Genomic DNA, 27,234 nt, shown 5'->3' with positions numbered 1-27,234 from the left:
TTCATTTTAACTGTGGGTAACTTTTGCAGTTGATGTTGGCAACTTTGAAGATCGTCGTAACCATCATGTGGCTTCGTTGACGGACCGAAACGTACAGTTTTCTTCTTGTTCTTCCCTCGTAAACGCTCAAAGGGTTTACATCATACTCAGACAGTATAGTCACTGATTGTATGATTAAGAGTAAAGTGTATTGTATTTGTATGTAGCAGTGTAAGGTTAGGTGTAAATCGCAGGCGAGGTCAGCAAGTTGAGGATATTGTTTAATGTTGCCAATGTATTATGTAAACTGTTTTTTCACAAAGCGACTATGAAAATTTACAGAAGTCTATTATTAATATTTTCATGTTTTTCTCGAAAGTAACCTGAAAATTTGTTTTGATTTGTTTTTGGTTTACTTAAAAATATGATAGACCTGTTGTAAAACATGATAAGCCTTTGGTGAAACAATAAAATTAGTTTTTGGTTTGAATCTCACAATATATAAGTAATTTATTGTTAAGAACGTATATGTAATTTTATTATCAATTAAAAATGTCTTGGTTTAGAGATAGTTCATTAACGTGGGCTCAGTTATTTTGTGTGAGACTTTTAAAATGTGGTGTAATTCCTCAACATGCAGCTTTTATTATGGATGGTAACAGAAGATATGCTAAACAAAATAATGTAAAGAAGATTGATGGCCATTCCAAAGGGTAAGATATCAAAATATTTTTCATTAAAGGCTCTATTGGTTATTATAACCATCGATATAACCAATCGATACCAGGTTAATTATTTTGAACAATAAAATTAACTTAATCTATATCAACAGCTGTAAACACTTTCAAATAATACACGTAATCGTATTATTATTATTATATATACGATTACGTGTATATATAACAATAATAATAATTATTATATGCAATAATTATAAACAATTCAATAATTATGACATAAACAGTATGAATTGTGGCTCAAAATATTTATGAGATTTCCTGTTTGATCGATTTTGTTCTGGTTAGTTTATTATTTATGTAATTTCTTATTTATTTATGAGTTTTCTTATATACTCATACTTTAATTTAAAACATATTATTGTTATTTAGGGCTATAGATACTTTTATATAAATTGATAATCTATGATTTGAGAAGCGAAGATTAGGTATCGATGTGATTATATTCTTCGATATAAAAAACCGGGTCCGCTTATCGTACCCTACCCTTTTTGTTATCATGTAGTATTATGGAAATCAATTCTCTTTTACATGGCAGGTATATTGCTTTCTGAGTGGAGAACTATTTCTATTAAAGGTAAAATCTCTAGCTGTTTGGAGAAAAAGGTTGAACAGATATGGTATTGTTGTTCATTAACTACTCTTCAAAATATATTACAAACATCCCACAGTTCTATCAATCATGTTGTACCGGATGAGTATATTGGACAAATCTCCATCCTTTATTAACATTGTCCACTCTTTGTTTTGTTAAAACTGTCAAAAAAGTTATGTATGTATCAAATGCCCTTTTTTCTATAGTCTTTATGACTGAAGTTACTATTTTAGAATCATGAGGAACTATGTGTGAAAATGTGTTCTCTTTTACATTAGCATTTAAACAAAAACTCAGTTAATATCACTAATGTTCAGATGGAAAACAAATTTAGTTATATAATCTATAACTATTGAGTTTTGTAACTCATAGTGGTCTCTAGTATAATCTTGCCTCTTTCAAGAACATTAGTAGCAACATTGTCATGAAACAGTACACCGTTTGTATGTGGGTAAGCAATCTGAAACATAAAACTAATACCTGTGATGACATCTGAACTAATCCATTTCATTGGATTCAATATTTGCATATCTTCTAAGAATATATGGTTTACTTGTAATTGGACCTTTCAAGATACAAACAACAGTTGACTCTATTAATCTAAGGTACATAGAATTCAAGATTACCAATTACACTATTTGGGACAACTTTGTTCTTAATTGTGTGTACTTGTGATTGAGACAAGACAACCTATTGCTGGTGTATACGTTAAATATATCATGAGTTAAAGAATGTTTTTGGCCTTCTTTCTTGTCTTTGCAACGTTTCTTCAACAATATCCAAGTTCTCACGACACTATAACATTTGAATTAGTGCGAGATATAAGAAAAAATTCACTTTTAGTTTTTTTATCGATTCTGGGTCTCTCTGGTCACCTTTATGTTTCCGTTTACTATTAGCTCATCTTTCTTTGGGTATGTCCATAGTTATTTCTTTATAAATTAACATAACATGTTCCCTAACTATGCAAATAAATCTATTTGGTCTTGGCTGTTTGTTTCCTGCAAGAATAATGTACTTTACTTGAAAACCCCAATTTTCTTCAGGGCGATTGCTCATTCTTTCTGAACAAACATTCTTTGTATGTGTGTGAAGAAACAGACGACCATAAAGGCAAGTATGGTGAATATTTATATATGAAACCTTCTATGACTTCCCGATTCTGTATTTGGCATGTAAAATTGATATTGCTCCAAAAATAAGCATGGCCTAAGGATGAAATTTGTAATATATTAGGCCTATAGTAGACTATGTTTAGAATGTGTATGCAAAGTTTTATCAAAATCGGCTCATACACTTTTTGCCTCCCAAACCAGCTATAGGTTTCTTTTTCAAGATAAATACAGTCAAAAAAATAAATACAGTAATCATAAAATATAAAGTAGACTTTTTAAAGTAAAATCTTTATTGGAATTCCAGTAAAGTAGATTTTGTTTTGTATTTGTTCTATTTGTCTTCAAATTACAAAATTAATGTGGTTTTGTTTAAAGGATTGGTTCTGGAACTAGGTTAGAAGTAGTGCAAGAACTAAGTTAGGAGTAGTTTGCGAACCAGGTTAGTATTCATGTCTTAAGATCCATTCTAGCTATAGATGGAATCTATGGGCAGTTTCACACTGCTACCTAAATGTAATGTGGTAAATGTGAAATTAACGGCAAAAGACGAGTTTTATGCTATTAAGCTATTGCTATCGTCCGCCTAAAGGGAAGGTGGCCACAGTAAAATAAGCAGGTTTCACTTTTTTTCAATTTTTATTATCGAACAATTCAATAAGAATCCAACTTTAATATTATATAACAATCGTATGTAACAAGAATTGTAGTACATTACAAACAAGAATAATACATTTTTTAAATATAAAATTTAACAATTACGTTACAAAGTAACAAAACAAACTTTGCCGTAGACCTACAGATCAGAAATACTTATATTTTATATACAATATTTCCTCCTTTGTGAAATAAAGGAAAGTGTTATCCCGTGGGTTACCACATGTTGAAGCCACTTAAACAAATTTTGTCTCTTTTAAGATATATCTCCCATAATTTCCAAATATTTATCACAATTTCCAAATTCTTCAAAATTATGTTTTTTTTTCTTCCTGAGGGGAAAGGACAGTTTGTCCCCGCGCTTAGTCCTAAAACGACCTTTGCGCCTCCCTTACTTTAATTTTGTGTCCTCAAAGTCCCAGGCTTTTGCAAAAACCAATCAGATTTGAGGGCTCATGTTCTGAGATATGTTCCCAGGTATCTTTTCCCAGTTTCTAAGATGACAGGACAATTGAACCAAATATGCTCTGCTGATTCCTCCTCTTCTCCGCAGAGTCTACATTCTTTAGTCTGGCTAAGGCCTACCTTCATAAGATGTTTTCTTAGAGGGCCATGTCCTGTCAACATTCCTAATATTAGTCTTATATCCTCCTTATTCTGATCTAAGAGAACTGTCCACCCTTCAACATAAGGAGAGATAAACATTTTGGATAGTCTTAATCCTGAGGCTCTACTCCAATTAATGTTTCTTATCCTATTTTCCCATTCTTTGACCAGAACTTTGATGTTGGAGAAGGCTATCCTGCAACCTGGCTTAGGCCCCACCATTGTGGATTCCGCTCCCTTTTTGGCGAGGATGTCTGCTTTTTCATTTCCATGAATGCCTTTATGACCCGATACCCAACCGAGTGTTACTCAGTTAATCATTGCCGGCTCTGCTAGAGCATTCTTACATTCCCAGACCGCTTTCGAATCAAACGAACAGGTATCAAGTGCCTTCAGTACAGACTATCAGAAAGTATTAGGTATTTTAATCCTTTTGTCCTCATTTGTATGAGTCTTCTGGAACATGATACTATTGCCATGACCTCTGCCTGAAAAACTGTGGCATGTCTTCCTAGTGGCACTGCCATGTCGACTCCTGGTCCGTGTATTCCGTATCCTGCCCTAGAGTCGGCATGAACTATCTGTGTAAAACTTCAGGACTCCTTTTGTAGGGTAGGCCTCGTTTTTAATCCATTTATCCCTACTTCCGATAGAGACCATATATGGGTTGTCAAAGGAGTATTTCTTAACCATTGCGTCTGACACTTTGGTTAGCATTTCAGTCTCAGGATCAAAAATATGTTACTTCTTGTTGATTATTGTTTGTATAAAACATTAATGTGAGTAAAAAGTTGAAATCGTAAGTTAAGTTAAACAAAATAATATTCAATTATTCATTCAGATAAAAACTGAATAACAAGTGTAGCCCCTTCTTAAATTCTACCCCTCCTGAACAAAACCATATAAGGTTGTAAGTGGTGGAAATGACAAATAATTAAGTTAGATAACATGAAAAGTGGAACTACTTTTCTCGCATGGTGTAATACTTCATAGTTCTGCTTCTTCGCTATCACGTGATCTTGTGACCAGGAGTCAACCTCGTATTGGTTGCTACTGACATTATCCGGTTTGGCATCTTTGGATACGTAAATAACAATAGTACTGAAATCAGGCGGACCTCAATAAAGGACATTTTTGTTAATTTGGACTATTGGAAAATAAATATCCATATCGGATTGCCTCCACCCATCAGCACAGGTTACAGCAGTCTCATGCTGATGGGAAAAAATGATAAAGCCCTCAAGATAGTACCTAATTAAATCAAATTACTATCACTAAAAGATCAATTTCTAAAGGGTCTGATAGCGAATGCCTCCAGCCATTACTGCTTGCTTAGGAAACACGTTTTTACAAAGTCAAACAAATATATTTATGTAAAGTTACCTAACCATAACTTCTTATTGTCTTCCTAATTTCGAATGTACGTACAATCTACTTACAAACCACCTGGTAACTTCAGACCACAAACATATCTTTTCTTGATTTATAAACAGCACACAATAAACTCTAACTGCTAAAAACATGATGATCAATTAAAAAAAGGAAACAAATTAATTTCCTAATATTTTAATCCCACATAATCCAACTCAAACTCTAAATAAATAAATAACTTTCAAAACTAATTGACGGCATTAGAATTAACGTACTGTGATAGTTGAGTAATGGACGCTATAGTTATACACAAGACAGTGAAGGCTACTATATGGGATGGTTATTGATGCTGTACTAAGAACTGTTCTGACAATAGAACACTGAGTTTTCGGGTACAAATAATGCTAGAAATGATAGATAACAGTACGCTCATAGATCAAAACGCTCAGTACACAAATATATCCACAAAATGACACTTCCATTTCGATTATTAAAAAACATAGTTATTTGTTATTTCCACCCACTAAAACCATACTTGTTTAGGAGGACAAGCAGAATAGGTTAATAATGTTAAAATTGTGATTAACAACTCTGGCCATTAACTTCACTACAGTAATACCTTTGATATTTAACTAGACTATCATTATTGTAGTTATTAGTTTATAGCCTTTGATGTCTAGAGAATAGACTCTGCATCCATATTATAGGGGTTGTGTGGCAGAAATAGTGTTCATTAAACCTAGGTCTGTTTTTATTCTTAAAATCATAGGTAATGCTCCTACTATTCTATATTTTTTTGTTCAGGGTTTTAACCCTCAAAGTGCTAACATTGTGTTACATATGAATAGAAAAACGGCAGTATTAATTTATCCGCATATGCCTTCTTTATTTCTTTCTAAATGCTGTCACTAGACTACTGATGATTTTAGCAATGCATATCGTCAACTGGAATCATTGTCTATGGCAGTCACTCTTTACACGAGAGTTATTTTGCTGTTGATAGCTATAGTGGTTTAGACTTTCCTTTAATGTTTTATTTAAGAATTTTAGCTGTTTTTAAAATCATAATACAGGTCAGAAATTGTCAGTAATTTTTGACACTCGTTGAAGTAATTGCGTACTTTGGTACTAACAGGAGGCTATTCATTTTTGAGTCTTTCTTACTTCTTATTGTAAATATAAAAAGTTAATGAGCGCTCATATGATATGAGCTTGAATTTAGGTACTATCTCGAGGGATGGTTTTCTTTATTTTTTTACCAGAAGTGTGGGGTGAGACCTCATTGAAACCCGCACTGTTAGCCATGGGCATTTCCGATCGGAACTTTCCCTACCTCAGATCACGTTTCAGATCGTCCAATATGGTCTGATAGATTATTATGTTGTGTTCTGCTTTTAATGTAATACAATTTTTGTCAGAAAAACCATACATTGTATTTACTTATTTTTTCAGGTTTGATAAATTGTCAGAAACTCTTCAGTGGTGTTTAGACCTTGGTATATCAGAAGTTACTGTATATGCTTTTAGTATAGAAAACTTCAAGCGAAGTAAAGAAGAAGTGGAAGATTTATTAGAACTGGCTCGTCAAAAATTCCAAAGGCTTTTGGAAGAAAAGTAAGACTTTGTAGTCAAATTAGGAAATAGTATAAAAATATATAAAGTTATGATAAAATACTTATGTACTATACTAAGTTAATTTACGTTTTCTTAATTCAATATAATAAATATGTAACTTAAAAATTACTTTGTGTGTAATCACACATATTTATTTCCTTGGTAAGCAATTAACAAGAAGCTTGTAAAAGCTCTTAGAGCTTAGTTTAACTTTAAGTATTTAATAACTCAACAGTGATTTTTAACAAACAGAAACCATACTAATTTGTACATACGATTAAACAAATTTGAATTAAATCTTTTAGGACGAGTGGGCTATATCAAAGTTCTTTGTCCAAAAAGACGATGTAGACTATACTTAGCCTTCTACAAATATATATGTTGTAGTATCATCTAATTGTCATCTTCATCTTTTTCACACCACTTAGCATGTCACTCCAGCTGTGTCGTAATACATGAAAATGTGTTATGTAATTTTATGTGATTGTATCTTTTTTCCTTATTTTCCAACTAATCAACATCACCTTTTGTACTTTTATAGAAAAAAAGTAAGAATCTGACAAACGTTGTTTCCCAGGAGAAATTAATTTTGTTCCTATAATAATAATATGGTAAAAAATAAAAGGGAAGTAAAATATAAATAAATATTTTTACCTAATCAAATTATTATTAAATATTGGTGTACACAATTTTATTTTGAATAATAGTATAAAATATTATATGAATATAATTTTTAATAGTATACTTATAATGTATTTACAAAACATTTGAAGTTTTCTTATTTTCACCTTCGTCTTCTTCAGTACACTCTTAAGATTTCATTTCCAAAGGTTATTAAATATTACTGTTCAACGTAATCTCCATATAAATTTAGGCACTTATCATAATAAGGAACAAGCATTAAATGCTCCACCATCATAAATTTATGTTATCGGACACTAGTTGGACACACAGTCCTACAATTCCGCTTTCTCATCAAAATGTTAAGTATGGCTCCCTGAGCTTCTTGATGGAATCTCCTAATACCAATTTTGGTTCACCACATGTGACCTCCAGGGCGGAACTCATTTCCCACAGTGGGACATTAGTAGTAGACCGATATCCCGGATATGTTATTTTTACTGCCTCGTGACCCCTCAATGTCAAGACTGTCTGACTGCGTTTTCTTGTACGTCTAGAACTTCCTGAGAATCTTCACTAGATTCTTTCTTAAATTAACCCATATCATAATGCCAGACATGGCTTATGATAAACCCCGTCTGCATTCCCAGACACTTGAAACATCTGAGAAAGGATACTAAGAAGGCCATTGCCTGACACAAACATCTCTGTGTCTGTCTGCTTTCTAAACTGGCTTCAAATTAAGAGTAAAACAATATACGAGGGGTATTAGAAAAATAAGGTTCCTATGATTTTTTAAGATAGGCAGCTCTATATTTCTACTTAGTGTTATACATCAGTTTAAAACTTAAAAGTTAAGCTATGTTTCCACATAATCACTGTTTCTGTCCAAACACTTTTGTAAACGATGCTCCAATTTTTATATCCCCATGTTTTAGAATTCTGCCGCCAATCCTTTGAGGAATCGAGTAACCTCTTCCTTGACTTCATCATCGGTACTGAAGCGTTGGCCACCCAAGTGTTCCTTTAATTTTGGGAATAAGTGATAATCACTTGGGGCTAGGTCTGGGCTGTAGGGGGGATGGGGCACAATAGTCCAGCCAAAATTTGTCAGCAGTTCTTGAGTTTGACGTGAGACATGAGGTTGAGCGTTGTCATGGAGAAGCCTCACACCACTGGACAATCTTCCTCTCCGGCCTATGTGTCGCAATATCTGTCAGAGTTTACTGTTGTTCCATGAGACAAAACGTTCCGATCTTCAAGCAATGTTGTCTCAACTTTTTCAACAACTCCATCTGAAACTGAAGGCCGTCCACTTCGGTTTTCATCGTGAATTTCCATATGGCCTTCACTGAATTCTCTACACCATTTCCGAACGTGTTGAACAGATATGCAGTTTTCCCCATAAACTTCAATTAACTGACGATGAATTTCAATAGGTGAAATCTGTTTTGCATTTAAAAAACTTTGCATTTAAAAAACGTATCATAGCACGAATTTCGCATCTGGCGGTAACAACGATAGGGAGCTCCATCTTCGAAGGCAGGTAGGCCGGCACTGTTAGACGTAGCGAGGTGCAAGTGGTATGGATAGAGAGAGGGACAGCTGATGAGTAAGACAGTGTTGCCAGATTTCTCCCAACATATCGCATTCTGTCTCGGCAGCATAGGGAACCTTATTTTTCTAATACCCTCATATAACAAAAGTCTTCACTTCGCTGAAAATTAGTAATAGTGCAAAGTCCAGACTTTATGGTGGATAGAGAAAAACATCCAACTTGAAAGTAGACTGGAATATCTCGTGTTAAAAACATCTTTTCCATCTATAAAATTCTTGTCTTAATCATCCATGCTGACATTGTGTATTTTTACCGTTTAGGTATGTTTCACACAAACAATTCTTTTCTCTAGTTTTAATTCACTCCAAAGTAATAAATAGCTATCTTTGTTGTAAGACTTCAGAAATGTCAATGATGCAGCCATTCACTGATTCTTTTAACTTTCTCTTAGTTTTCTTGAACTATGTGGGACATTGTGATGTCTTATTTTATAAGCATCTATTCTATTCTTGCAAAAACTTTTTGTAATTAGTGGAAATCGATGCAAGAGCTTCGTTATTATGAATATTTTTTGTTGTTGTTACTTTGTGGTAAACTTTTTCAATCAGTCACAAGGCTTCGTTATCTACTTCACTCTTCATCATGAAGTGACCAGCCATTTTTAATGCACCATTGGTGCACTCCATCTTCAGTGATTATATTGTCCTTATACTTCACACACATGCCAATTTAAATCACTTACCGGTTTTTGCGAACAAACACTTTTTTAATGATTGCATTTCACAACTTTTGAGATTCTCAATTCTATGGGCAGTCTTTGTATGTTATATGAAGAGTTTCATAAAAATATTATTCCTTTATTTTTGTTTTAGTATTTTTAATGCTTATTATTCCAGTTAGCAGACTGTTTCTATTTTGCTTATCAAGTTTTTTATGATTAATTTTGTGACAGTGACTTTTGGCAAGCATTAAAAGTTTTGTTTTAGAGATCTCTTTATGTATCAAACTTAAAAAACTATGCTATGATCAGTATGCCATAATTTTATTAATTGGCCCTGATTAGTTTAAATGTATTTCTTAAAATAATGATTTATATTTAGTTTTTATTGATTTATGATCAAATCATATCTTTTTATAAGGCAATTTTATAAGAATTTCAGACATGCAGTGACAACGTAGAAAATTTTACCAAAGGTTTATATTCACAGTTCAATGTTTTCCAAAAACTAGTATTAAGCCTATAGTAGGGGAGCCCTGGATGCTAAATTTGCAGTTACTAAAGCGTCATGGTGGCCTATAGGATTGTGAAGATTAAGTCTTAAAACGAAAAAAGTTTATGTTAAGTTTTTTATTTCCGTGTGGAGGAAAGCGTGGACAAATTTTCAAAAATGTAAAAAAAACATTCACATGGGAATACTTGAGCGCGTCAGACATTCATAATGTATATGCGCTACGTCTTTCTGATAACCGAGCGATATTAATCTTACGATTAATTAGTGGACGGTGGCCATAAAAAGGGATATAAAAAAGAAAGAAAAAGTTATTCGAGCGTGTCAGATATTCAGAGGGAATGTTAAGTAAACTCAAAAAAAAATCCTATTGAAATGACTGACAATTTGGACGAGATCGAAAGTCATGACAGATTTGTGAAAATGTTTAAAAAAATGCGGTCTTGATATACTCGACCGCGTCAGATATTTATACAGGCGGTTCAATTCGATGTTCTGACCATTCTAAATGATAATCTGACAATAATGTGGAGTAATATTGTTCATCTGACCATTTGAAAAAAAGTTTTTGTTTTATTTCACATGTTTCTTTTCCACAAAACACACATTTCACACTTAAATCACTCGTTATTGTAACATAAATGAGTAAAACAAATAAATAAATACGTTGTACTTCTACAAAAACACGTTGTTATTGTGATCAGCTGAGATGGCATTATGGCGGCAGATGGTAGTGTAAGAGTGAGAAGGAAAGAGAGGCGCGGAGTGGGAAATATACAGTTCTCAGCAGCTATACGCTCCACCCTTTATTTATGGTTTTAGCTACCTCACCCCTTGAAAATCGTCAGATTATATTTTTTCCGTAATCCTTAAAAGATTTCTTTCAAAATAAAAAAGTTCAATCGCGCTTGAGTATTTCGAGGTAACGTATTTTTTTTACACCTTTGGGACTTATCTATTTCCTTATACCATGCTTAAATCATCAGATTATTGAAATCTACACTGTTCTACATGTACTTAACTTACCTTGTATTTATCTGACGCGCACGAGTGTTTCTGAGGATTGATTTTTTTTTTTACTAGTCTGATGGTCTGCCCTCAACACAGACCCCTATATTAAAGGTTCATATGTGCTAGGGGTACATTACAGGGTAAGACATTTCTCCCCATATAATTTTTTTACGCGCTCTAGTAACGCGAAAAATCCCCGCTTGGGCTCCCCTACTACTAGTTTGGGGTCCAAACAAATATTGGAATTTTGAATAGGCCTATTTTTAAAGTTGTGTAAAAATTGTATATAACAAATTAACTATTATATAGCCCAATAGAAAATTTAACAGGTTGTATATTTTTAGCATACAACATACTAAAAATTAAATAACAATAAATAATAACGAGTTTCATAAAATTTTAAAAGAATTAACAAGATAACAATAAATATTACTATTAAAATGTAAATTAGTTCATTAATTTAAAACGTTTAAATTTAAAATTAGTTAGAATTACCCTACTTTTCATCAAAAAGATAGTGTAAAAATAATGTTCTACTACAATATTTTGTAATATTAAAATGTTCAAACACACTCCAATGTACAAAGTACTGATTTATAAAAAAGAAGATTAATGAATTCTAAACCTAAGTTACTCATAATGGTCGAATATGTATGATAGAGTGAACTAGACAAGAGGTCAATATTCCTATCACCAATAATGATTAGATTATATTTACTAATTTGAGAAACAACTTCTAAATGGAAAACTAAACAGGAATTGGTTGCAGCATGTTAATGGTCTGTACTTAATGATACATGAACTATATATCAGTATTACTAGAAAACATACTGAGTCTACAATTACTATGGTCATATTCATCTTTCACTTAAGTCTAAACTCCTCTTGACAAATCATTAGAGTTACAATATATAGTGTAATAAATAACTTTGTAAAAAAATTATTTCCAGATTTTGATAGAACAGCATCTTGTTTAAAACAAGAGATAGCGCAAAGACAGTTTTACTTATGCTTACTTTTTTATTATTTATGATTTTCATAAAAAGTAGAAGTTGGTATAAATTACAATTATTTGTTGATTTTGATGTGGATTGCCAGACAACTATTTTCTTGCCTTAAAATAATGTTCTATTCCCTATCCAGATATATTTGTAGGATTGTCTTGCCTCAACAAGATGATATAAATGGCTTAAGGTGTTGGAGTAAAAGTAAGTCTCATTGTTTTGTCAAACCAAAATCGCTCAAGGTATGAACAATAAATTATTATTGCTAAAAGTAACTATTTACTTGTTCAAGTAACTCAGGTTGATTCCACTAAAATTCATTGTTCACATTGTTAATATTGTAGCATTAATCAATAGCAGTAGATGTATTCCACCATATATAATACTGATATTAAATACATTACCTAAGTGTAATGTAAATTACAGTGGATGAGTGGCAAACTAACTTCTGTACCCACCAGTCACTTGGATAGAATTGGCTTGCACATAAGAATTGAGGAAATCAACCATTCAAGAATTAGCAACACATATTCATGACACCAGTCATCTTAGTGATAACCATTGTTTAATTCTCTCCAAACAGTGCTATAATGTGTGTTATGAAACCAATCATGCTTGTGCTTCTAAAAAGTATCTTTTTTTTCAGAGAAAAACTAATGGAAAATGGAGTAAGGATCCGAGTTATTGGAAATATGTCATTACTTCCATTAGATTTAGCCAGGCTTATTGCAGAGGTTGAACTCCTCACCAAAGATAACAGCAAAGCTATTCTCAATGTAGCATTTGCATACACAGGTACCATTATAGTACTGTACTTGTTTTGTCTGTCACTTTTTAATGTAAATACAATATCATTAAGTATTTCTACTTTTGCTTAGCTGTGTGGATTGTTGTATTTTGTACTGTATTGCATTGATCAGTCAATTGTTCAACTTGTGCTGAGTAGGCCTAATAATTGATCCTAGGAATGTCAGACTAAATTTTGCTAAAGCCAGACTATAAAGAAACCAGTTGTCATACCTGAATAATTTCAATTATGAATTCATAATCAAATCAAATTCGCTTCTAATTAATAATAAATAATTGATATGGTTATAATAAAATTGACATACATTAGATCTATTTTACTAACAATTTTTTGTTTCATGTCTGATTTCATACTTTTTAACATTGTAATACAAGATACAGAGTAATGGCACTATTTAAAGATAGAAACAAAATCAAAATTAATTTACAGCATAATACTAAATTAACTCAAAGAATTTGATTACAGTTTTTCCAATAAATTATAAAACACTTCATAAATATGTTATAAACACAATACTAACAGAATACTTAATCCTTTCAGGACAAAAATTATTTGTGTTATTTTTTGACATTACCAAAAATATATATTGGAAAGGGATATGCAAAATGGACCATGTTAAAGTAGAATTGTACTGCATGCCTATTAGAAGGAAAAAATCTATAGATTTGGTAATATTTGTCATAAGTTTTTGACAACAAATACTAGTAGTGTGAAGATATGTTTAAAGGTTTACTTATTTAGTTGATAAAAAAAATATTTTAGGTTGAACCTTTTTGAAGTAAAAGGAAATAATTTGTACTTGGAATCAATTTATTATATTTACAATCTAAGAAAAATTTCATCAACAATTTTTCCATCTCCAATATCTTATAAAATCAAGACATAATTTTACAGCTCCGTGAATCAAGAACTGATACTTTTACCAGGCCTGATAAGATACCTTTTGGAGAAGAAAATAGTGGGTAAGCTACAACAAGTAACACCAAGAAGGGGACGTTTGCATCCAACATGTTGCACAACAATGACAGAATGAGCTGAGGGCTGATTGGCAGGACTAACATTTAATGTCTAGAATTGGCAGCGGATAAGCTACATTGTTTGGTTCTGTCCTGCCACTCACATCTGTCATGGCTAGTGTCAAGTGGCATACGTATAACACAAACATTAAACTTTAAGTGGCCACTCAATCCAGCGCCCACCGCTTACCGCTTATATAGCGGGCGAGGCTTTGGTTGGTCTATGAAAGATTGCCCTTATTCACACTTTCCGATTGGTCATCAGATAACCTATCATGGTCACATCCAAACCCCGACTGAACTTTGTTACACTGAAAAAAAACTGCACAAGTTTTGTGTCTAGTTTAACGGTGCAAAATCTCTCGCGAATGCTACCACAACCAGTGTTGGATAGTTGTTGACAAGAACTGGAGATCAGTTTCAGCTATTAAAATTTCATCTATAAATATTGCCGTGACATCACTGCCGTGTGTGAACAGACTTTGTGTTGACTCCCAGAACAACCAGCGATACAACTGTAGCAAGTACTTGCGATGTTCTCGTGAGCAAAATTACTTACCTTTTTCACATTATGCAACAGTAGTTGTGCACATTCTCTTGCAACTTTACTTGCCAGTGTAAATGCAGCTTATGTTGTCGACAATTCAAAATGTTCAAATAGTCCAACGTGTTTAAGGAGCCTCATGTCATGTTGTTTCGTAGTCCATGACAAAAGAAAGGGTTGTGAGGTGATTTGACAATTCAAGGCCACTCACCACCAGTGAATGTCTGGGCATCGCACCGGCACAACGACCAATCAGTTTAGACCGGGCATGAGCATGGTCAGGGATTTCAAAATGGAGAGTCGTGGAATTTCACGATAGACTGAGAAAATTGTTTGATTATTCCGGCAGGGTGTCTACCGTCCACAGAAGTCCCAGAAAAAGTTGCGAATTTTAATGAGGGTTTCACATTCTGTTTAAAATATACATTTTATGACATTGTGATAATAACTATTAATGTGTCAGAAACGTATCTTGATCTACAGAATGTTCAAAAAAGATTCAGGTCCAAAAATTTATCGATGGGAATCGACAATAGAATTTGAGGAGAGCCGCGTTTTTGTCGTATTTTGTGTTTGAAAAATTGTAAAAGGATAATCTTATCAATGAATAGTCTGAATTTTTATAATAGTATTTTACTTGCAGTTAGTATTAGGTTTACATTCGTAGACAGCCACAAGTCTGCTGCGTATCTACCTGGACGGTAGCAGATCGGCATTACGTAAATTATTGATTTCAAAAACTTGATTTTGTTATAATTTGTGTTGAAATAACCATAGATAGATTACCTAATTAATAAATTATCCCAGTTCAGTAAACCATATTTTGCTTATAGATTTGTACTTATGTACATCCATTGCAACAAGTCTGTTGCATATATTCGTGGATGACAGCAATCTGCAGTACGCGCATTACCTATTGCTAAAATGTGTTTATTGTTTTACATTATGTATGAAAAAGTCAGAGAATTTCTTCAAGCCAACACCCTGCATAGTTATGTAGTCTAGTTTTTGGTGGTTTAAGGCAGTCAGTGGTAGCCATAATTTGTTATTGCCTTTAAAAGGAATATCATACTCATGTGTTTCATTTACTTCTATAAATAGCTTTTCAATTTTAATTTCTGTAATGTAATACATTTGCTATTTTGTATTTGTGCTGATTAAGTGTTACAAGACAGTTCATTTACTTCTCAAATCCCTCACTTATTCAAAATAAATTTAAATGTATGCAAAAAATTTAGTTGTGACATGTTTAGGCCTAAATGTTATTTTTGTATCCAAATTTTTAGAACATAATAAAAAAACACATTTTAATATACCAGACATATTTTTAAGGCAGTATCTTAACATTATATAGCCTTGGAATACACTTCCGAAGACTACAATTTTGGGTTCGATCGTCCTGGAATTTTAAAGATGTGTACTTGAAAAATAAAACATACAGTAAAATATTGGCAATGATCTTAATGTTTACAGAGTACATAGTGTTAAAAAAACTCAACTTTACTTCATAAAGAAATTGGACTCCAGATGGCAAATCAATCTCTACATAAAGGTCCCATAGCTGTGTAAAAAAACTGTTGTTTCAAAATTTATCACACAGATGTTCTGTAAAAACATATTTTACTAGTATGTAAATTTAGAAAATATTTAGTTATTTTATTTTGAAAACTTAATTTTGAAGCACTAATCTTCTGCAATTATAATATAAAGCAGAATCTTGAAATAATTGAATCAAATGTAGTGTAATTTAATTAATTTGATAGTAATTTCAGTTTGTTAGTTGCAATATTTGAAAATTATGTTTTATTAGGCTATATCATTAAAGCTAGTTTTAGGTTGCCAGTGGGCTAAGTCCAATAGCTGTAATATAGCCTTGGTGATGTGGCTGCGATGGCCTTTTAGCATATCACACATACTCTTGGTTGAGCCAAACATGCTGGTTTCGTCAAGGAAACTGTGGAAGGTTTTTCAATTGTATTAAAAAATAACAATAACCTTTTATGACCTTCACTCTTACTCTGGTGATTCCTTGAAACATCTGGGTTTCAGAGCAGTATAATGTATAAACTCATTTTGTTGTTTGTTCACAGCTAGAGATGAAATGACAGAGGCATTTAAAAAAATAGTGGAGGCTCACCAGTCCTCTGACCTTGATACAAGCGACATCAACGTCCACCTTCTGTCCCAGAGTTTGTACACAAGGGGATCTCCTTATCCTGATCTTTACATCAGAACATCTGGTGAAAAACGCCTCAGTGATTTCCTCCTTTATCAGGTAAATAGGAGAGCAGATTGTGATTCAGTACATGTTAATTATTTATTTTTAATAAAATAACAGTTAGTGCTTTAAATAATGTGCTGTTATGTTCTCATTCAAATATTTAAGTCATAGTTATACTTCTTTAACCAAGTTAATATTGCATATCAATCTTACAAAACTAATTTACAAATCAATGACCTTGAGGAATGATATTATAAGGACTCTTACAATATTAAAGTTTTATAAAGCGATGCTCAAAGGAATGTAGAGTGGTAAATAACTAGTAACTGTATTGTTAAATGTATCTAGCATCTTTGACTATCTAGGATAAAAAATATGATATTAAATACCTATATTATTTCTGAATGTAGACATATTTTCATTTAAATTTTAGATTGTTATTGGTTATAGTAATAGTATGTGATTAATATCAATACAGAATATTTTTCTTTGGTTTAACATATTCATTCTATTAGATCAGAACTTACTGATGAGTGCCACAATTTTATTGTCGTGTTTATCAAACTCATTTCATTTATTATTTTATTAATTAGTCATAATTAATACAAATAGTCATTGTATTAATTTGTTCATTTCACTTTAACTTCAAACTCGGTCATACTAAAAAAGTCCTAGAATACTGATATAAGTGTAATTTCCAGTATTTACCACTCTATAAGTAATACAATGTCACATTTTTGTATGTGTATTTCCGATGACACTGAAAAATACATTTAACAGAATTCATAAATAAATGTTAGGCTTACTATTTAACTAATATGACTGATCATGTATAATTCCAGTAGGTCATCAGGTTACGGATTCTTGTGATCATTCTATAAATACCTATTAATATACTTTCTAAATCTAAATGAACCTGATAAGGAAAGTAAAAAATTAAATTAGAACATGTATGTTTTAGTCGGCATACAGCTATCTGCACTTCTCAGACGTGCTCTGGCCCGACTTCACAGCTTGGCATCTACTGGCTGCAGTGTTCCATTACCAGCGAACCTACCCACAGCTAGCGAGGACCAGGGCCAGCCTCTCCACAGTGAAGCCCAGACTGTCTGAGAAGGCAGTCAAGTTTTTGCAGACCCTTGATGAGAATCACTGGAAAACAGCTGCTTGCATAATGACAAACTACTCTAAAGAAGTACATGTCTAGATCACTAAAAGGACTTTTATAGAATGAATAGTACTTGGGAATCACTTTTGTTTCAACTTTCCTAATAGGGAATAGTAAGGGCCTAATATTGACAAATGACGAATAATAGTAAATATTCAGAAATGAAAATAACTTACTGTATTTAGTTTTTTAAACCTTGTCAAAATTGTTAAATTTGTATATTGATTATTTAAAAGTATGTAACAAATATTTAACATTTATACAAAGTGCATTAATAAATGTAAAGGCTGTTAAAACCAGAAGAATATGATTTTTTTCTGTGGCCTATTGCTGTATAAACTCTAAACACCGTATATCAGCATACTACCAACTCTTCAGAAATTGGAAAACTGCTCAAATTTATCAGTTTACAATTTTTATTTGCTTTATCAGTTTTATGTATTATAATACAGTGAGTAATTATGTATTTCAGAAATCAAAATACACAAATAATAAATATAAAAACTGAGAATTCAAGGAGTTTTTTTTTGCTACTGATAAGTTTGCATTAGCTTATCATGGATAGGTTTACTCCACGATATCAAAGTTATTGTGAGGTTGTCAATGTGTACTCCATCCTGTACAATAGTCAGCTTGTCAGAACATTAAAAGTAACGGAAAGAATATCTTATGTATAACGGAAAGTTTATGTATAAAATAGTTATGCACCATCATTGTAATTATAAATTTAACCTTTAATTGGTTACAAGCATTTGGTTAGCAAAGAATACTATAAAGTTTGGATTTTACATCTAATCTATACGTGACAGTTTTTATTACAGAGTCATAAATCTTAATTCAATATTCAACATAAACTTCTTCAATATTTTTGCTGGCTCATAAATTCTTTGTATAGTAATTTTAATTCACACTCATTATTTTAGTTTTAGACATATAAGAATAGCTATACATTTTGTCAATACGAGCTGAAACATGTAATATTGTATATTTTATTTATTTATTTAAATTTTTTTGTTATGTGAGAATGTATAAAATGTAAATTTGAACTGTATATTTGGCTTTAAAAATATAGAATATAAGTGCATTGTCTAATTAATACTTGTAATGTTATTATCCTATTGGCTAAAACTTGTTTAGTAGAGAAAATGCAGGATGTGTAAAATGCCTGGAGACACCTTAATACTTTAAAAATATTATAAATAGCAGATAAAATGTGCAAATGTTGCACAAAGTTATTTTAACCCTTTCCGCTCAGATGGGCAGCAGTGCTGACCAAGTATGGCTTCTCGTAGGCTCATATTATTTTAGCGCGTACTGTCCACTCAGATCGGATGGGCAGAGGTGCTGTCCACTATGGCACACAGCAGCCATGTCATTGTTGCGTCCCCACCAGCTCAGATTTATTTTCAGCGCGTCATTGATACTGTGCCTTTTAAAAAGTTAAATGGATTTAAAGGTCCAAAGGTAAATAATAGTGTAGTCAAAAAGTATTACAATGGAAATGTTATATTTCTATAAACTAACATGAGTTACAATGAGTATTAATAATGTGACAGTAAATAATTATAACATGATAAAAAATATAATTGAACTGCTTATTATTGTTCCGAATACAAATTTAACTGCAGGCTAGTTGTCATCTTGTTGTTAAAATATCTGAGATGAATGGTACTTTTCAAAACAAACACCGTTGTGAAGACCGGGCTCATTTTCACAAGTTTTGCAATAAAACTTCACTCTTTTCCTGGTGCCGCCTTGTGCTCTGCTGCTACACACGACACAATCCTTCACTTTTCTACCTTCAAGAGGGTATGGTAGATGAAGTTTCCCATTTAGTCGGGAAATGTCTTGCAATTGGGATGGTTTTCCTTTTTTATTTGTGTTCCTTACATCGCCAACAAGCTCTAATACCAGTAATTAATAATAATACCAGTAAAACCAGGTATTAATACTGATATATTTACACTTTTATTAACAGTTATATTTAAACTGATATCTACAATACTTCATTTACACTAATATTTAATAAAATTGCACAATACTAAGAATAATAAACAATCCGTTCTAATAATGTGTGTAGGTTAACTCACTAATGACAATGTGGTTAAAAGCGCGCTAAAACGAAAGCCTAGAATGCAATATTGACCAGATGATCAATTTCCAAGCTTTGTAATGAAACAGCTGATTGATCCTAATACGTTGTATTATAAAAAAGATACGTCAGAATTAAAAAAAAGAATTTATAACTTGTGGCCAACGCTGCTGTCCATCCGAGCGCTAGTAGGATTATTCAACAGAGAGCACAGCTGACCATCCGATCTCTGAGAACGGCAATTCTAAAAATAAATGTGCGCGCTAGAGAAAATGGTGGTGGCCAACACTGCTGCCCATCCAATCTCTGTGGACATTCTAACATTACCGCTCCGAGCGGAAAGGGTTAACTATTTTTGTGTGGTATAACCATCACATACCTACATTGGAGGGATGGCCTGTGGAGAATATCATGGAAATCTTAAATGCTAACCTTAGTCAATATGTATACATAATTTTAAAGGTTTTTATTAGAACTTAACACTACAAACCACACTTCATAATCAGTATTCATTACAAAATCGCGGCTATTAAAATTAGATCTCAATTGAACTTTTAAACGGCCGCTATTTTGTATAGGATAGATATTTTAGGGACCACTTTATCAGAAAATAGTTAACTTTGAGAATTAAATTTGATTTCAGTATTGAAACTGTGAGTATTGAATTTTTGTTTTTAAATAAATATTTATGCAATTATAAAAAAATTAAACATACAATAATGACAGATAAGAGCATGGTTGGAAAATAGAGGAAAAAATTCATTTATTGCTAAGGAGAAATTGCTTTTAGGTTTTTAGTTTACAACTAAAATCACAATTACTATTGGATATACAATGTTCTTTATCCAGAAGCTTGTTGCCCTATCTAACAGCACGACAATTTTGGAGTTTACCCTGCTAGTACTAAATTGTGAACTCAAGAATCAACTATTTTAGTTAACTGAAAAAGTTAACTGAATTTTTACATTAACCCTCAAATTTTATCATATTAAAAACTATCACAAGTTTAACAAGTGAATTAAATCCTTATAACAAACATCTACCTGCTTAGTGTGCCACCCTGCTCGCTGTCTTCATTTTAACCCATGATTTTCATTTTTGGTAAGTACAAATATGTGTAAATCTGTTTTCTCCTATCTCTGTTTGTTTTACTATCATATTTTCTTGGTTCAGTGTAGGAAATATATACATTTTTGTGTGTCTAAGCAGTATTGTATTCCTCATCCGTGCAGAATGGATTCGTTCCCATGCAATGGTTTTTAGCCATAAAAATGTGCACTTTATGTTTGGTAAATTGCTTGTGATTCCATTTGCAATGGTCGCAGGCTTGCTGCACTCCCTTGTTTCTTCTAATTCCTTCATGGAGCGAATGGCTAGTTGATTCATGATAGTGCCTAGTCTCTCTTTTATAATTCTTCAGTTACTGTAAATATTCCATGCCACAATGTCAAAGAAACTCAATATCGGGTACCTTAAATACCTTAAATGGACATACACAATTATTACAATCACAATTTTGTTAATTAAATTCAAATTTATAGCAATGTTAAAATAACATCCAGAAAACATGAAATGGTTTACATTTGTCACTAGTACCGCATATAGTAAAAGTTAGATAATACTATTATCATTGCTGTTTTACAGAACACTATTGCCTCTCGAAATGTTTGGAATTTTCCGCTTCAGTGTAAACTCTACTATTTATACAATTATATTGTTTCAATTTTTCTTTCTTTTAACACCTAATTGGAATCATTATGAATACTTTTTTATACAATCAAATCCATGCAACATTCTCAAGTGGTGTGCTTACCAACAAACGACATTTCATTTTCATTATTTATGTAGATAAAAACCGTGTGCATATAGTTTGTACGAGTATTAATCTATAGGTAGTAGAAGACCTCAAAGGTCAAAAGGAAAACTACGTTTATCTAAATACAACAATATAGTGCACTGGAATAGCAAGAGCTGGTCGGTTCACATCAAGGCTTGTGCGTTTTTTTTGCGTGTCTAAGCTGTCTTAAAACTTAAGTGAAAAGATTCTAATTTGTTACAAATTGGTTAGTTAAACCTTAAAAAACTATTGTGCAATACATTGGACAGTTAAAAAATTTGTATTAAAGTATTTAAAAAACTTTTTAAATAAAATATGATATTTTGTGTCATTTATTTTATTATATTATAAGTATAATTACGATAATTTCATATTTTAGACAACCATCCTGTAAGATAAAAGATATTAAATACATCAGTTTTGACCATCATGCAACTGACTATATCCGTAACATGTTCTATGCCTCAGTTGACAGTTTATATTGAGTCATATTGCATCGTGTGTTTGTTATTTATATTATCAATTTATGAAATGTGACATAAAATAGTCCATTTGACAATACTTATCCGGGAATATTCAAGTTAGGATTAAGTAAAATTTGTACATACATTTTTGTAGTTTACAAGTAGTAAAAAATTAAAGAATATAATATTTTTGTGTTAGAACAAAATGAAGTACATTAATAAGCATAGAAGAAAGTAATAATTAACTTTGTTAAAGTGTTTTGAATGAACACAACTATACGCAGAATAATGGTTTTGGGAATTAAAATATAAAAACACATTAAAAATATTTAATTAATAATTTTTCTTATTTACTATTACAAGAAAATCAATAGTCTTAAAATATTAATTTAAAATTAGTAACAAAGTAACTTCTCGAGACTCCACTTGAGTCCGGGCAGAACATGGGTTACATTGATCAGTGTAAATTACTCACATTATTAAAAATAAATATACTGCAAACTTATAACATTTAAAAATAAATACAGTTTATTGTTTTGTTTAAGGTCAAAAATCACCAAATAAATACAGTGATTGTATATTTTGGTACTATACACAATTATTAAACTAAATATCTAACACTGAGTGTAGTACGTGACAGGTTCGTTGTTAGTGTCACTGTTAAAGTCGGCACAGAGTCCACAAGTGTAGCCCCTGAATATTCCTGGGACCAGAGCCACGATTGTCTGTGTGTAGTGCTGCACGACCACACCATTATGTAGTTCCACCTCAGTGGCTCCCCCTTGTTTCACAGAAATACTGTAACAGAGTTCAGGAATACAATAGCTTCATTTGTCTTTCAAAGGAAATCAAAACCTCTAAAACAGTACATAATATTGATTTTCTTTAATTTTTTTACTATACGAACTTTTGCATTTTAGATAACTTCATCGAGTGTTTAGAGTTTTATAATTACATACATAGGGGCTTATGCAGTATAAAATGAGTTTGTAAACACGATTACAAGTCACTAATCCAGACCAAACTTTGTATAGAGATATTATGTAAATATAGCTTGGGTAAGTTCATTAGCCAGTCACATTATAGCAAAATATTCTTTTACATTTTTATTTATTTATCTCACTTATTGATAATTTTTATTTTATTCTCTTTTAAGCCTCCGCTCTTGGCTCTGCTGGCTTGTTTTATGGTCACTGTGGCTGTTATTCCTATCATGATTGGACCTCCACGGGATTTGAACCCGTGATCTCTCAGTTAGAAAGCCGTTACTATATCCACTAGTCTACGGAGTAGGACAATTGATAATTATAAACCAAAACAACATATTAAGAGTCAGCTGTACTGGTGGTCATCTTAATTTTAGCCCTATAACATCAATTTTAAACAAAACATTTAATACATTAATCTTAATCAATAAATTAATTATAGACAATGTTTCACTGTAAAGAAATAATACCCATTCAAGCGCTTTTAGTTTTTCAATATTTTCATTAGTTATTTGGAAAAACAATCTTTTTCGTATTTCATTGTTTAATAATCAGAAGGCACACACTTTACAAGGAAAACATTAAAAAGCGTTTGGATGTGTATTCACCTTTCCTTTAAAATGACTTATCTCCCATAATTCTACAACCAATAATCATGGTATAAAAGTGTTGAAGTTACCATGTAACTCTTAAACACTTTTAAAAATCAAAATTAACTTTTACTTCTACAAATCCCAGGTTTCAAGTGGCAGTTGCTAAAGTTTTGACAGTGTACCAAAGTGCATCTGCCAAACAAACATTGATTTTTATATTTTATTAATATATTCCTATGCTGGTCAGCTGTTTGAGATAGTGTTGTGATACAGTTAATCAGAATACAGCAATTTGAAACAATAAGATTTGATAGCAATACTCTCTTATTTTATTGTTGGACATAACCCAGATGTCTCCACAAGCATGACTACAGTCTCAGCCAGATGAAATAGCCGGGTTGCACGGTTACAAGGCAACAGAGCACCAAGATTCATTCTAATTGCCCAGCCCATATAAGCAATTTGGATTGTTCTGTTTAAAAACAATAATGTATACCACTTGTACGAGGAATAGGAAACAAAAGCAAAGATGTTAAATACCTGAAAAATGGGTTTGTCTCGTTTGTCCCTCCATGATGGTAATCTTCTGTTATAGGACTTAATTTTATACTTTCATTTAGAAATATGTCAATACTACCATTGGTACTTGGTAGAAGTTCAATTATATCCTCTCCAAGGTAAAGCTTCATAGCCTGAAATACAAAATTGAGCTTCAATTATATGATAATAATTATTAAGGTTTACCTTACCAATCTAAATTTCTTGTACCGGAGAGAAATATTTTTATGCCTAAAAGAAATAAGAAGACTTATTTGAGATTATATTTTATAAAATCTGTGTAAAATATGAAAATGTTACTTAAACATGTGGTATAAACGTATGAGTTTCAGAGCAATGAGGTTATAAGATGGTATTAGTCAGTACTGACCAATTTTATAAGAGCAAATATAATTGATAGCATGCACATAGAAATCAAAGTTTAAATTTATAAAATTTTGTTTTCAAAGTATCAGAACTGAACATTTTTTCAATTTAGTAAGATATTTCAGTGAAGTTCTTTTATGGTAAATTAAAAAGTTAATCAAAGTAAAATTCAGTTACTGTAGTCAAGGGTTGTCAAGATGAAATCTTCATGATTATACACATTTAATAATATTCTACGTAGCTTTTCAAATCACTAGTTGTTGAGAGCAAAATGAATTGTTAGAAAAATATTCAAAAGAAATTAATTTTGCTCCTTACATAATCTTTTGGCTGTATGTACTGTTATATGGCAATAAATTAATTCTTAGGGTGAGCTTAAAAAAACACTTTATGTACTATTAAAACAGACATAGATACACACATGAGCATATATAAATAAAAGTAGATGGCATGAAGAAAAAGTATTTGAAGTGGTAGTGAAGGTAGATAATATGCACTTTTAAGTTATGACAGCAAATATATTTGTGTGTTTATATTTGAAATTTTAATAATACAATGTTTTAAACATACCTAGTCAATATTTTTACAATAAATACAGCTAATGTGCAAAATTTATTTCTGAATTAAAGAATTTGATTGGTAGAATAATGATTTATTATTAATAATAAATACCTGGTAGAATAATGATTTATTATTAATAATAAATACTTAATCCTAAGCAAAAAATGAAATTGTTTAGAAAGAATTCTGTCATGGTATATAAAGTGATTACTTGACACAGTTTCACTAAATAACATTATGCTGTAGTTAATCTAAGATCTACAAAATACAAATAAAAGTGATACTGAATGAATATGAATGGTAACGTAAATGTTACCAGATGTTGAGGTTCTGCCATTTTCTTGACGAGAACTGCAAATGAGGCATCTTCAGAACAGTCCGCTAACAAAACTGTGAAGCAAGATGTCAGAGACAGGCTCTTAGTTGTGTTGTCCATTGTCAGCACTGTCTGACTGTTTATAGCACATAAACCTTCAAAAAGAACAAAAAATCGTTCACTGAGAATGGTTGGAATTTATTTTAGTAGATTATCAATCATCATTAAAATGAATTTGAACAATAAAATTGTTTCATATTTATAAAAACCATAAAAATAGAATACATAATTATTAATACATAACATAACATTAATTATACAACCTAAACAAACAATTCTAACCACAAAAAAGGTTGAAAACCAAAAGAGTTAATATGAAAGCAAAAAAGAACCAGAGAGTGAAAATTTTACTGAAAATATACAGTTATGTAATATTTTAAAGTAATGAACTATATGTGAAAAATACATGTTGTAATGTAAATAGCCAGCTCCTCACTTCTGAAAGGAATGACTTTAAGATGTGACATGATTTAATGGGTTAGGTAGTTGATTAAAATATTTAAGACCAGTATACTGGAATGATTGTTTAAATAACAAGTTTTAGTTACTTTTGGCAATCTGAAATCTCTCTTGATTATTACCTCATGTTTCATAAAACAGGCCACTAGTTGTTGTGTTGCCACATCTTAGATAAAATAGTTTAAGAACTTTGAAGCCAAATATATGTTTTCTAGGATGGTATCAATTTTGAATTGTGTGAATAAAAGAATAGAACTTTCTGGCAGTTGGAATTAATCTTATAAAATAATTTTGATGTTTTTGATTGTTCATTGTATAATCCATAGGTTCCTCTCGAACATTGAATCCCGTTTGAAATCAAGAGTCTATTAAAGCGAATTAAATCGTTTTCAGCAATTTAGAAAATAAAAAGGCCTAACTGCTGATTTTACTCTTTTGTAAATCATTGTTGTGTGGTGTCCCAGATTAAATTTTCATGTAGATTTACAGATGTTTCCTAAATATTTGAAAAAATTATCCAGTTCCACAATTACAATTAACGTTATGATATATCAGATAATTTACAAACTCATTTAAAATCCATAGACTAAATGATCTAGCTTTATTTATCTTATTCGACCTAATATGGGCTTTACAGCAATTCATGATTGATAATAAGATTTCATGGAATTTTTTTGTAACAATGATTCGTGTCTTTTGTCGTGTCACTAATAGCACACAGTCCAATCAAATTCCTTCAATTTGCTTAAAACTAGAACCATATTTTATAACCAACCCTAACAAACAGTGGTCAGTGAGACCTATGTCATAAAGAGCACTATTAAATAACTCAATTTTCAAGTGTCTAACAAACATTTTATCCAGTGGCGTAACTAGACAGAGTCGCGCCCCCCCCGCAGCGTACTGAAATGCGCCCCTCCTGTCGGCTCCTAACACCCCCCCCCCCCTTCCTCCTACTGACCTACACGCATCGTTATAATTATAGCCTACTTCCCCTGGTCTACCTTTATTCTCATGATGTTCACTCTACTTACGGTAAATTGTAATAGAAAACAAACCTTTACTTTTTAAAGAGTGGCTTTAAATTTGTG

The 27,234-nt window shown here is 31.8% G+C and overlaps 2 protein-coding genes across 2 annotated transcripts in view; one reads left to right on the top strand and one right to left on the bottom strand.

Annotated features, from left to right (window-relative positions):
* Nucleotides 1–123: 123 nt before the first annotated feature.
* Nucleotides 124–18,947, top strand: LOC124360295 (dehydrodolichyl diphosphate synthase complex subunit DHDDS). Its single transcript, XM_046813799.1, has 5 exons — nucleotides 124–692; nucleotides 6,510–6,671; nucleotides 12,741–12,889; nucleotides 16,553–16,737; nucleotides 17,645–18,947. The coding sequence occupies exons 1-5, from the start codon at nucleotides 532–534 to the stop codon at nucleotides 17,888–17,890; spliced, it is 903 nt and encodes a 300-aa protein (XP_046669755.1). The 5' UTR covers nucleotides 124–531; the 3' UTR covers nucleotides 17,891–18,947.
* Nucleotides 18,948–22,559: 3,612 nt separating this feature from the next.
* LOC124360293 (vitellogenin-4) overlaps nucleotides 22,560–27,234 on the bottom strand; it is a 58,153-nt gene continuing 53,478 nt past the window's right edge. Inside the window, 3 exon segments of the mRNA XM_046813797.1 lie at nucleotides 22,560–23,042; nucleotides 24,364–24,515; nucleotides 25,625–25,779. Of these exon segments, the coding sequence (XP_046669753.1) occupies nucleotides 22,859–23,042; nucleotides 24,364–24,515; nucleotides 25,625–25,779 (491 nt within the window). The 3' untranslated portion in view covers nucleotides 22,560–22,858.

This window comes from Homalodisca vitripennis, chromosome 4 (genome assembly GCF_021130785.1).
Source record: "Homalodisca vitripennis isolate AUS2020 chromosome 4, UT_GWSS_2.1, whole genome shotgun sequence".
In the NCBI taxonomy this organism is placed as follows: Eukaryota; Metazoa; Arthropoda; class Insecta; order Hemiptera; family Cicadellidae; genus Homalodisca; species Homalodisca vitripennis.
This window is presented reverse-complemented; position numbering and strand designations above follow the sequence as displayed.